Below are 13390 nucleotides of genomic sequence, written 5' to 3' on the forward strand. Positions count from 1 at the left end.
CCATCCAACTGTCATCGCTCGGTGGCAAATCCTGCAGCTCATCTCTGGTTCTACTATAAAATTTTGCTAGAAGGTTTACAATCCAGGTGCCACTTTTTGTCCCTCTACCTGTGGTCCTTCGCCTATCCCTGTCCCAAGAACTCTGCTCTGACCTGGAGAACTTGATGCAGCTCCCAGACTTGATAGAGGGCCAATTTTTTTAAGTACTTATAATTTATTTTTTTAAAAATTAAAAAATATATTTTAAAGAAAAAAAGACCACAAAAACCAACCATACAAAAATCCCCCATAATTTCAAAACAATATGGTAGGAAGGTGTTGGGAAAGACTCATGGGTGCTAGCCACAAAGACATACATATTCAATGCAAGCAAAGTGAGGGCTAGAGCAAAAAGGCTGCTGCCCTGCCTTTGCTCTTTATTTTTGTATATCTTTAGTCTCAGCCTCTGGGTTACTTTAGGTGAACATAACAAGAGCCCACTGTATGTGCCCAAGATTAATTTTTTTTTTTTTTTTGGAACCAGGGATTGAACGCAGGCCCTTGTGCTTGCCAGGGAAGCACTTATTCCACTGAGCCTTCTCCCTGGCCCCAAGATTAATGTTTAGGCTATGCTATATATGAGAAGCTGCTAGGCATCTGGGAGCAAGGACACAGCAAGAGGATGTCCTTCAGTTCCAAGTGTTCTTGGTTTCTCCTGCAGCTGGTGTTGTCCTTGTTTTCTTTTTCCGCATGGCACATGCCCTGCAGGTTATTTAGCACATCTTTATATTAACCCTTTCTTATCTCAACAGGAGGGTAATAATATTTAATACAATGCATATCATCTTCATTTTTAAAAAGAAAATAAAAATATTAAAAAACAAAAAACCTTCTTAGAAATGATACAGAATTTTTGGGGCTGGTGAGATGGCTCAGTGGTCTAAAGCACCTACTTAGAACAAGCTTAGCAAAAGCAAAGGGACCGCGGTTCAATCCCCCAGCACCACATGCCGGCCAGCCCCGCCCCCTGGTGGGCTGAACTGGCCACATACAACACAAATAAATAAATAAATTAAAAAAAAAAAAAAGAAATGATACAGAATTTTTGTTTCTGTATTTTAGGGAAAGGTCTACAAGGTGTTTAGGGTCTCACTACTAGATCAGACTCATAGTGATCTGTCTGTTTACAGCCTCCCAAGAGCTGGGATTATAGGTGTGCACCACCACACTCAGTCTCAATTGCCATCTCTGTGTGACCCAAGGGCGAAGGTGGCATGGCAGGCCCGGGGATCGAACGCCAGCCCTCTGCACCTGCTTGCAAGTGTTTTAATCCACTGAGCTATTTGGCTGGCTCTTGATGATATAGAATTTCACTAAACAAAATGATAGAAATCCAACAGATGCTGTTAAATCATATGTTGCTGTCTCCAGGTTAGTTGTTCAGATTACCAGATATAAGCATGCAAAGTTGGTAAAAAATTTATAAAAAGTAAAAAAGGAAAGAGAAAAAATTTAAGCATTAAAATGCTCCTTTCAATAGGCCAGCAGAAATCAGCAGTACAAACCACCTATATGTATAGGTTTTCCTCTTCCTTCTTTCTTTTCTCCTATCTCTCACCCAAGTTGTTCCTTCCCTTTGAGCAGTTTCTTTTCTTTTTGCAGGATCTATTGTGATTTTTTTTTTTTTACATTTTTACATTTTATTTTTTATTAACTTTATAGAAAAACAAATGGCGATGAGACAGTTTCAAGGTTGGTAGGACAGTTACAATAATTAATACATTGCATATTGTTGTCTTCATAGTAGTTATTCATAGTATAAGATACAATGGCTGTGGTCCATCCACATGGCTGACACTGACAAAGGATCCACAAACTGTGGTACAGGGCTTCAGGGTAAATCCTAAGGGGATTTGACTGACCTTGCCAGATACAAAAGTTACATTTCTTGTTATATAGGTCTTGCTTTATCTCGGTCTAAACCATCCAGCAGAAAAGTATAAAAATGAGGTATAAAAAGTAAAGCTGGGGCCGGGGAGATGGCTCAATAGAATAAGTGCTTCCCTGGCAAGTGCAAGGGCATGAGTTCAATTCCTGGTTCCGCAAAAAAAAAAAAAAAAAAGTAAAGCCATATCAATATGCTGAGCTATAAAAGGCTCAAGTCAACAACTTCTGACATTGCCAGTCCTACGGATAAGCCACTACTATTATGGACTACTGGACTATATTGGATTATTTTGCTGAATTCATGTACCTACAATATTTAAATGGCAATGGAATACCCTTCTCTGACAAAACTAAACACACCTGTAATCCCAGCTCTTGGGAGGCTGTAAACAGGTGGATCACTATGAGTCCATTCTAATAGTGAGACCCTGAACACCCTGTAGACCTAAAGTAAAAAAAAAAGCTGAAATCAGTCATATATGGGAGGGCAGGATGAGGTCTCATTGCCTACAGCAGTCAAGCTACCTCAGTCTTGGGAAAACATCCTGCCTGGACACTGTGGGCTATTAGTCGCTAGGCAGCCTTATGCCTTGCAACTCTGTAAAAGTATAAATAAAGGCCCATACTGTTGTTCTGGGGGTGTCTGGCCCAAAAGGCAGACGGGCCGCCACCTGACCTTGCTCTGTCTTCTTGTTCTTGTTTTCCTCATTCCTGCTGCTGTTTCTTGTTGGGGTAAAATGGATCACACTGACACACCAACTGAGCCTTACAGCTTGCTGTACCACCCGTACTAGCATTAAGTGAGTCTTTATAATGATCAGAATAGATTTACTGGGGAGAAAGAAAGCTCCTGTCCAACAGAGGGAAAGGGGGGGGGGGCACCGAGCAGGTTGTCCTCGGGAAGCTGTCTCTCCCAGGGACTTTTAGAGTAAAACCATGTGGTAAGGTGGGTCTAAGGTGGTGGAGAAGACATGGGAGCTTGCTTAGGTGGGCATGAGGTTGTACAAAACTATGGTCAACCAATGAGATTTCAAACACCATTTCTCAGGCAAAATTGATTAAATCCAGTACCAAATGGGGAAGTGAGTCATGCAGCAAGTGGGCATGAATATAGGACAGGATCTCTTCCTGTTGGGGGTTGGGCTAGTGACTCATTTGGGCTCTTTCAAGGTGATTGATACCTATTTAGAATATTAATCCTGATGCCCATCCCTAGGGAAATATGTAGCTGTGTTTCCTCTCTTGTCTTGATCTTGAGGTGTGGCCCATATGGGAGTGTCTGTCTCTTCCAAGTTGCAAAGTCACCTTGTCTTCCATCTTGTCTCCTTGAGGGTCTGACCCTGTCTGACTGCCTATAATATTTCTATCTAATTCTAAATGAGTGCTAATCACATCTGGAATCTAATATGGACAAACAGAGGAGAAAGAGGAAGATGAAGAGAAAGAATGAAGAGGAGAGAGGAAGAGGAAGAAGAGAGGAGGAAACAAGGAAGAGGAGGAAGAGAGGAAGATAGAAAGAAAAGAAAGGAATAGAGGAAGAGGAAGTAGAGGAGAAGAATGAGAAGACAGAAGAAGAAGAAGAAGAAGAAGAAGAAGAAGAAGAAGAAGAAGAAGAAGAAGAAGAAGAAGAAGAAGAAGGAGGAGGAGGAGGAAGAGGAAGAAGAAGAAGAGGAAGAAGCACTTACATAGGTCTTGTTTTGTGCCAGGCACATTCCATGTTCTCTACAAATAATTCACCACCCCTACTTCCAATCACAAGTGGTGAGACAATTTATTTATTTATTTATTTATTTATTTATTTATTTATTTTTGTACTTTAGGGAAGGGTCTACAGTGTGTTCAGGGTCTCACTACTAGATCACACTCATAGTGATCTGCTTGTTTACAACCTCCCAAGAGCTGGGATTACAGGCGTGCACTACCACGTCCAGTCTCAATTGCCATCTCAGTGTGCCCTGGGGGCGGGGCCAGCATGGCAGTCCTGGGGATTGAACCTCTGGCCCCTGTGCCTGTTTACCGGTGCTTTAATCCACTGAGCTATTTGGCCAGCCCTGAGACAGAGTTTAGGCACAAACCAGGCTGCTACAGGTTATGTGTGATTACTGGGTATTCTTCACCAGCTCTCCTTAAGTATGTCTGGAGCCAGAGCTGCAAGCCTGGAAGCTCTCCCATTTCTGGTCTCTGTAGCTGGGAAAGCCCACTAGAAGGGCTTTAGAACACGCACTGCCAATGAACCCTCTGCCTTTATGTTCCAGTTAACAGAATATAGCAACCATCTGCCTCTTTTTCTGCATGTGTGAACATGGGGCCAATGCGTATGCTCCCACTGGAAGGCTGCTTTGCAGAGTAAATAAATTAAGATATGTATGGCACTTAGAGCAGTGCCTGGCACATAGGGCGCATTCAGTAGTTTATTGTTGTCGAATTTTTTAACCATTGTGACTTTATTCACTGAAGTGCATTTTGTTCATTCTGGTGGTATTTCTTGAGCAGAAGATCAAATGGAATTTTCTTGTGGGTAAGTATCTGTACATGGTGTGTACAAAGTTGAACTCTGAGTTTGTGCCACAGATGGTGTGGTAAGAGTGGGCAATCTAAGCCAAGCATCAAATTATGGGTTGAGAATGGGGCGACAGTTGTTCGTGGTGTCTGTGCTGCATTGTGAAGAATGTGTAATCGGGACTTAGTCACTTTCTGCACTACTGAGATAAGATTGTGAACACTTTTGGCTTGAAGGAGAAGAGATTTATTTTGGGTTACAGTTTCATGTATTCATTTTAGGGTCATCTGATTCCTAGGCAGAAACAGCATGAAGAAACTGTCTTGCCAGAAGTCATTAGGTTCTTGATGTTGCTGCCTTTGAAGAAATTAAACCAGCTGCCAGAGAACCCTGAGTTAGTTCTCACAAGATTGCTCCGAGTGATCCTATCCTGGCTCCTGACCTCCTTTCTGGGCTCCTGTCTGGCAATGTGATCTCCTGTTTTCATTGCCTGCTGTCACCATGATGCTATCTGCTGTGAGGCCCTCACAGAGGCCGATCAATGGCTCTACAGACCTTTGGCTTTCAGCTTCCCAACTGTGGACTAATAAGCCTCTTTTCTTTATAAGACTACCCAGATTTAGACATTTTATTATAGTAATGAAAAACTGACTCACAGAGGCTGCCTGGGGCATCATGAGGTCATAGGCCCAGCTCTTTCAAAGCATGACCACCTTCCCAGGCCCTGTGTAGATGATTGTTTAGCCTGTGTGCTCAGTAACTCTAGTTATCATTCCAGGCCACCACTGATCCCATTGTTTTTAACAAATCTCCCCTAGAATATTGGATTGTCCTTCAGTACCCAGAGTTGCTGAAAGGTGGGACACTGTCTAGGCTTACAAAACTCCTCCCTGCCCCTTATGCTTTCTCACTCACTGTTTTCCTTTTGTCTCTTGTGCAGTGAGCATTTGGACATGAGTATGGTCACTGTCAGCCTGGGGACTTAGGCATTGCTACCTCAGCCTTAACTAGACCAGGCATTAGTGATTCATGTCTAGAGCCCATCCTCTTAGAATTATAAGGACTGAACATTGAGGCTGCAGTTGCCCCCCACAGAGAATCTTCCCACCTTCACTACCCTACTGTTCATAGAGAACTGGCACATCCACACATCTTTACGCGGGATGGCTGGCACTGGATGAGCAGGCAGACATTTCCCAGGAGTCTAGAGTCCAACATGGCTACGAGCTCCATGACCGAGCTCGTGAGCTTTTCTTGTTACATCTTTACAAGACTGGCTGCTAAGGAAAACAGCAAGTGCAAATGCACTTAGGCACTTCGTTACTTCTGCATACAGCAAAGCAAGAGCAGCATGGAGCTAGGTCCCAAGCTGACCGGATGGCTCTGAGGGAGGCAGAGGTGCCCGTCACTTTGCTGCTAAGGAGTTAACATCAAACTCAAATCGGGTGCTCTTATAGCTTGCAGCAGAACCAAAAGGGTTGGGTAAAAATTCTCATGCCTGACTCAGTCTGGGCAGGTAGTGGGATGTCACCTCATGACAGTGCACCAAGGGATGGCCTCTCTCCTTATTTCAGGGAGCTTTAGTGCCAGGTACCTGTAGTCTCAGCACATGAGAGGCTGAGGCGGGAGGATTGCCAGGAGTTCAAAGTCAGCTTGGCTACTACATAGTTCAAGGCCAGCCTGGACTACACAGTGGGACTCTGTGTAAACACCTACCTACCAAAACACAAAATAAAAGCCTCAGGGCCCGATTAATGGAGAGCTGAGTCATCCTGCAGTTAACCCTTGCCAGTGAGGTCTGTGTAAGACATGCGAAGACTGCCAGAGGGCCAGCAGGATCTTTTCCTTTACAGGTAGCAGGGCAGGACCCCTTGTATAAAGAGATGATGCTAAAGAAGACTAAGTAAAGAAGACATCACTTCTGTGCTTACGCAGAGAAATAGGCACTGGAGAAAGTACTGATAGCACTTGGAAGTGAGGAAAAAATATGCAGTTTCCTTCTTGAGACGCTGCCCTCAAGTTTTAAGGAGGCTTCCGCTTGCCCTCCCAATCCAAAATCAGAGAACTCTGGGGGATTTAGAAAAAAGTACTGAGAGCCAATACTGGGAGCACATCACAATGTCCTAGTTTAATCTGAACCCCTTAGCTTTGTAAAAGATAGGAGGACCGGCAGTTTTCAAATCAGTGTGTGCTCACTGCCCCCGTGAGTCAGGGCCCAGGGTCTCCGGTGACACAGCACTCCAGCTGGTACATGCAGTAGGCAACCAGCATCTCACTGCCATAGCACTCCAGCCTGCAGGTTCCATTTTTATAACATTGCTTGTAAATCTCTGATGAGAATGGATTCAAACCTATAAGAAAAGTGCATGGAAAGATAATTCACTACAGGATAATTGAATGACTTCAGTCCTTCAAGCTTTGCCCCACTGAATTCCAAGAAGACTCGATCACAACAATTGATTCTGAAATGGAAAATGTATTAACTAGTATTATGGATTGAACTGTTTTGCCCCAAAACCTGTGTGTTGGAAGCCTAACTTCCAATGTGACTGGATTTTGAGACAGAGCCTCTAGGAGATAGCTGAAGTTAAGCGAAACCATAAAGGCAAGACTTCATCTAGTGAGATTGGTAGCCTCTTCCTGTCCTGGAATGATGGGTTTATTTGTGGAGGACACAGTGAGAAGATGGCTGTTTTCCACTTAGGGAGAGTGAGTGTCCTCCTCAGAAGTGGAATCAGCCAGTGTCGCACTGTGGCCTTACAGTTTCCAGAACTGTGTGAGGACAAATTTGTGTAAACCATGCCGCCTTTGGTGGTTTGCAGTGGCATTTGAACTTAGACAACCAGTGGCCTGGGAGCTTTCTTGAGTTGCTTCATTAACAGAATCCAGCTCTCTCCCTTGGCGCTGCCTACGGAGGTGGCAGCCATCTCCCTTTTGGCACCTTGGTGGCCCTCAGACCCCTCATGAAGCCCAAGATCATCAAAAAGAGGACCAAGAAGTTCATCAGGCACCAGTTATACTGATATATCAAAATTAAGCGCAACTGGCGGAAACCCAGAGGCATCGACAACAGGGTGCGGAGGAGGTTCAAGGGCCAGATCTTGATGCCCAACACAGTTTATGGAAGTAACAAAAAGACAAAGCACATGCTGCCCGGTGGCTTCCGGAAGTTCCTGGTGCACAATGTTAAGGAGCTGGAGGTACTGTTGATGTGCAACAAGTCTTACTGTGAAGAGATTGCTCACAATGTCTCCTCTAAGACCTTCAAGGCCATCGTGGAAAGAGCAACCCAGCTAGCCATTCAGGTCACCAATCCCAATGCCAGGCTGCGCAGCAAAAAAACCAAGTAGACAGCCTGTGTGCGTGTTTATTTGTGCTTCAGTAAAATCACAAAAAATGCAAAAAAAAAAAAAAAAAAAAAAAAAAGAAAGAAAGAAAGAAAGAAAAGAAAATAAAAAAGAAACCAGAATCCAAATAATCAAGTTAGCTATGTACTCAGGCATCCACTCATTCTTTTACTAATTGCTCACTCAGTATTATTTATTTGTTCTCAAACCAGTTTTCTTTTATTTTTTAGGGAAGGGTCTACAGGGTGTTCAGGGTCTCACTACTAGTCAGACTCCTAGTGATCTACCTGTTTACAGCCTCCCAAGAGCTGGGGTTACAGGCATGCACCACCCTACCCAGTCTTCAAACCAGTTTTCATGAATCTTGTGAGTCAAGGATGGTGGAGGTACATATCTGAATATGATATAGGTCTTAGCAAGAATGAATTTTCAGTCTACATGAAAAGAAAAAAAACCCAGGAATATCTCTGGGGGCAAAACATTCAAGCATCGTGAGGTGCTTACAACATAGAATGGCCTGGTGAGTTTGAAGGAGGCTGACATCATTTATAATTCGGGGAATCTTATTTTAGGTCAAAGCAGTTGAGATGAGTTTACCAATTTTTAGCTCTGCTACTCTTAGAACAATCAAAAATAAATGGCTTTCCTTTTTCAGCTATAAGGCATTAAGATGAAAATAATGCTAATATTTGCTCATCTGTAAAAATTTTGAGCAATGTGTACCTTATCTAAGTCAGAAGAGATCAACTTGCTGGCAAGATAGAAGCCCAAGTGGATATTCTGTAAAACTTTTTGGAAGATAAAACATAGTGATTGTAGAATGAGACAAGAAATTCCTATAGCAACGACAAGCTCTGAGAATGTATAAAGCACAACAGGAATACTGCAGATTACCTGCAGCTCTTGATTGGGACCCACAATTCTACTGCCATAAGCCATAGTGGAGTTGGCACCATCAACAGCTTCAAGAGAGCCTGGGTCCTATTGGTTTGAGTCATAGGATGTGAAAAATCTGTTTCATGTGTCCAGACGAGAGAGAGAATAGACAATTGCAGTGGCACTTGCCAACATGGGGATTTTGATGGACTCAATAAAAGCCAACAACGAGAATATTCAAGATGAGATTTCTAAATTGGAGACCAGTCATGCTGCCTTTCATGTCCCCTAGTGGCTACCTCATCTGATCACACATTCCTCCTATCACTAAGATCCCAGTGAGTCTCTTGGAATGAACAGGTCTAAAACTGTCTCTTCCTGTGCCTAGGGATCTCCAAATGGTAAAGTAATGATCAGCCATTTTAGTACCTTAGAAATTGGCAAAATGGCTTTTCATTGTTTGCTGGTTCCGACTTTATACATGGATATGTTCTTGAAGCAGAGATAAAGCTACAGTGGCATGATATACATTTTAGATGTTACCCCTTCTAATCCTCGTGAGGGCACACAGTTATTATTTTTATATTGTAAGAATTTCCATATTGAAGAAACTGGCTCAGAGAAGTTCACCCTTGTCCAGAGAACAAGCTGCAGAGCCAAGATCTGAAATCAGGTGCTATTGACTTTAGTGATACCTTTTCTACTTTATGAACTAAGGAGCTCTTGGAGGGAGCATATTTATAATACTGCTCAGTAGGGTCAACAGATGAAGCCTCCACTTCCCCCTTAGGAACAGGCCATCTTACCTGTCAGCCCTGGATCCCAGAGGAAGAAAAAAGCAGATACCAGGAGGAAAGCCTTCATGGTGGGGCTGGGGCTTCTGTGGAGGAGGCTGGTGGCAGCATGGGACACTGCCCTCGGGGCACACAGAAGGGGAGGCTGAGCATAGCTTCCTGTGCGAGCCTGCAGTGCAGCCTGCTCCAGGAGGATGTGCTAGGCTGAGCGCCAGAGGCAGTGGAGTTGGCAGTGCTCTTCTGGGGCCAGAACTGTCAGTCCTTGCTCTCTCCACAGCACTTCCCATGCACAGCAGGCAGGACTCTCCCCGAGCCTGGATTTGCAAAAGTCTAATGAATGCATGAGAGCTGTATGATTTATCAGACTCAAGCAAATAAAATTTGTTTACTGCACAGAGACACTGTGTTTGGCAAGCAAGTTTTGTCTATTGCTGTTTTGTTTTGCATAGTTATAAACCTAATGTTCTTTCTCCTTATTTATTTGTAAATAACATAAATTTATGGGGCTTGTGATAATTCATATGTGTGAATAATGTAATGGTAAAATCAGAGTAAGTTCAAGGAGATAAATTTAATATTTTTGTAATTAGATGTCCTACTGCTTGTAACTTGATGTGTCCTGTACCAATATAAATTTTTCAGTGTTTTGTAATGCAGAAATGTCCATTAAGCAGGCCAGGGAATTGAACCTCCAACCCCTGCATCAGCCTAAGCAGGTGCTTTAATCCGCTGAGCTATCTGGCCCACCCTATGTTGTATACCTTTATGAACGAGCTGAGAAAGAAATCAGTAGAAAAATTCTATTCACAATAGTTTACAAATAAACTAGGCATCAACCCAAAGAGGCAAAAGGCCTCTAAAGTGAAAATTACAAAAAATAAAATAATAAAAAAATAAAGTGAAAATGACATAATACAGAAGAAAGACCTTAAGCTGGGAATACCTCACATGCACATGGAATGACAGCACTGACATTGTTATAATAGTTATATTGTCAAAAAATACAGATTCCTTTCCCTTTCTGCCCATTAAAGGAGGACCAAACAATTCTTTAGAGGAAGGGAGTACCAGTTTTGTAGCACTACATGTCAATGCGATAAGTAGTTTATTCAGTGTTTGTTTTTAATCTGAAATATAGTTTACCTGATTTTTGACCATTGTTCGATCTTATTTGTGGATTATAGTTCTGTCTTGTTGGACTGCTAGAATCTGGCCTCTGGCCGTCTTAAAGTGCCAATATATGCCTGCAGGGTTTTTGAGTGACACACTTGATTATGCCTAATATTCACCGCATCAGCATCACTCCAGCTCTTTCATTTGTCCAAGGATAATTAATGTAAGCATAGGAGGGAGGTGCTCGCTAGAAATTCTCCTTCAGTGATGGCTTGCGTTGGTTTAGTGCCTGTGACCTTGCAGCGTCCTGTGACCCTGCCTGGTGAAGTATCCATGTGTTTCTGGCAGCTTCTTGCTCAGTGTGGTCCTGAGATGGCTTCCCCGCCACCTAGAGTGTGGTCCCTGGCCACCTCCTTCTCCTGCTCCAAGCCTGAAACTGGCTTGTTTGGATCAGGAGTTAGTCTTGGGGTGTGTGTGTGCCTGCGCTGCAGTGCGCATGGAGTGAGATGCCGACTCAGGAATCGCCTCCCGGCCTGGCTAGTGGAAGGTGGGCCAGGAACGGTCCCCTGCTGACCCTAGCGAGGTCCGAGGATTGACGGCTCGTCCTCATTGTGCTTCTGGGCCACTTCCTCCCCTGAAGACTGGGGCTTGTTGCCTTTGGCCAGCTGCCCTGATAGAGGAGAACACTGGATTGTGAGAAATGTTTTCAGCCACATTTGCCATTATCTACATCTGTGAATAGTTGTTTTTTTATTAGGGAGATTACAGGTAGTTTTGGCAAAGCATCAATGAAATAGAGGCACAGTTTTAATTCAAAATGCTTCTTCAAAGATTTTGTTTTTCAGTTACGGTTACATATTTCAGTAACTCAGCACTACCATGCTAATTGGTAGGTCTGATAAGGCACTGTTCCAAGCCAGAGGAGAAGAAGGATGAGCACCATTTTATCCTGTCCCCTGGTCAGGTGGATGTGAAAGCCTTAGAGTGGCACCACGCGCCCACTGCACTGGGTGCTCCGGCGACTGAGCTGCCCCCAGTGAGGCTGGAGGCCTGGGGCTTGTGGGGGTGGAGCCACGCCAGAGCCCATACACTCCTTTTCCGCTTCATTTTATACCCATTACACCTGCATCCACCATCAGATTGGCCTGCGCCAAGAGCTGTTGGTAAAATTTGAAAATTGTATTAGTGTAAGAAATTTTATATTTTGAACCCTATTCTCTTTTCTGCATTTTCAGCAAAATGGAATGAAAGCTAATGTGTTTGCTTTGGGTTTGTCACTTTTTTTTTTTTTTTTGGTAGTTTTCAATTTGGTAGCTTTTAAAAATAAAAACCATTGTTCTGACAAGGCAAGCAACTCTAATGTATAAATACAACTTTATTAATCTATGCTATAGATGCTTTTCCCAATGTATCTCGCAGTCTGTTCATACTGGGGTAAAAAGGGTAATTAGACTAGCAGTTCTAATGTAACATTCTTTAAGCATATCTTAAAATAGTATTTAAGTAAATGGTCTAATTTTTTCATGTTGATTGCACTGAACTGTCTTGTTTTATTTTTTTTAAGGTGTTTAAACTCAGCTAATTCAAGGCACTATAGCCACTTGGCATCAGAGTGCTTGATTTTAGCAGCTTACAGCATTATTTATGAAGGAAAATATATAAATATGAAGTACCTCATGTTGAATGTTATTGTACTGTATTTTTAATGTCACAGTGCAGATCTTGTTAGACACATGAATGTGTATAATCATGTTAAATGCAAATAAAATAAAACTGGTTCATAGATTTGTTTCTTAAAAAAAAATACAGATTCCATGCAATCCTCATCAAAATTCCAAAGATATTCCTCACAGAATGAGAAAAGCAATCCTAAAATTAATATAGAAACAAAAAGAGGGGGTGGGGTCCATGTGACCAGTAGGCCCCGCTGCACCATGTGGACTGGTGGCACAGAGTCCAGGTGAGCTGTGAGGCCCAGCGGGCCCAGACTCCATGCACAGAGGCGGCAGGAGGGAGCTCAGGGGACTGCAGGCACTTGGTAGGGAGGTGCCCAAACAGAACTCAGGGGAACTCCTTTACAGATTCTCAACATGTGATCTGTTGTGTTACAGAACCACGGTGTTTGTTCTTGTGGTTGAAGTACGAAACCATTAGCTATCAAAGTTTGTCAATTTCTGAATTTCACTTGCTGCTATTACGACTGCTAGTTGTACCACTGTAACTAGGATACTATATCTATTTTAACTAGATGTTCTCCTTTGTAATAATATTGGGAAGCACTGAGGTAATAACCTTACCAAAGCGCTATACCACAAAGGATGAAGGACAGTGCCAAATGGCAACCAACATCCCACTCTCAATCAATAGGGAACGCAAGATCTTGGGACAAACACAAACCAAAAAACGCTGACACACAGATGACATCTTTGAAGAACAGACTTTTTATAGAGAGGCTCTGGTTGCAATGATATAACTACTATTATCCAAATTCCACAAAAAGTATCATAGAAATCAAAATCAAGAGTTCCTTCTGAAAAACAAAAGGACAAAATAGAGGAGCAAAATGCAATCTCAGGTCCCCAGCCAACCCAGAAAAAATCTAGGAAATACCAACATAGAAGAAATTCAGAGTCACATACCTGAAATCTCTAAAATGATTGCAATTGAAGAAAGTAAACAATTCCAGATGGATATACACTAAATCAGATCAGAAATAATCTCTAAGGTAAAAAAAAGGATAACTATAGTGAAAAAATTACTAATAATATATAAAAAAGACATTGATGGGGCTGGAGAGATGGCTCAGTGGTCTAAAGCACCTACTTGAAACAAGC

General features: G+C 42.7%; 1 protein-coding gene and 1 pseudogene across 1 annotated transcript; one reads left to right on the forward strand and one right to left on the reverse strand.

Annotated features, from left to right (window-relative positions):
- Nucleotides 1–6620: 6620 nt before the first annotated feature.
- Nucleotides 6621–9513, reverse strand: Defb134 (defensin beta 134). Its single transcript, XM_012514620.2, has 2 exons — nt 9456–9513; nt 6621–6777 (listed from the first exon to the last, which is right to left on the reverse strand). The coding sequence occupies exons 1-2, from the start codon at nt 9511–9513 to the stop codon at nt 6635–6637; spliced, it is 201 nt and encodes a 66-aa protein (XP_012370074.1). The 3' UTR covers nt 6621–6634.
- Nucleotides 7080–7776, forward strand: LOC101562688 (annotated as a pseudogene).
- Nucleotides 9514–13390: the final 3877 nt, after the last annotated feature.

The sequence above is a fragment of the Octodon degus genome, unplaced genomic scaffold, assembly GCF_000260255.1.
Source record: "Octodon degus isolate 3935 unplaced genomic scaffold, OctDeg1.0 scaffold00036, whole genome shotgun sequence".
In the NCBI taxonomy this organism is placed as follows: domain Eukaryota; kingdom Metazoa; phylum Chordata; class Mammalia; order Rodentia; family Octodontidae; genus Octodon; species Octodon degus.

Bases quoted from the DNA above. Each gene is read 5' to 3' on its own strand.
- Defb134 (XM_012514620.2), bottom strand. From the start codon at position 9,513: ATGAAGGCTTTCCTCCTGGTATCTGCTTTTTTCTTCCTCTGGGATCCA. The intron at 6,778-9,455 runs GTAAGATGGCCT...CTTTTCTTATAG, and splicing joins CTGGGATCCAGGGCTGACAG to GTTTGAATCCATTCTCATCA.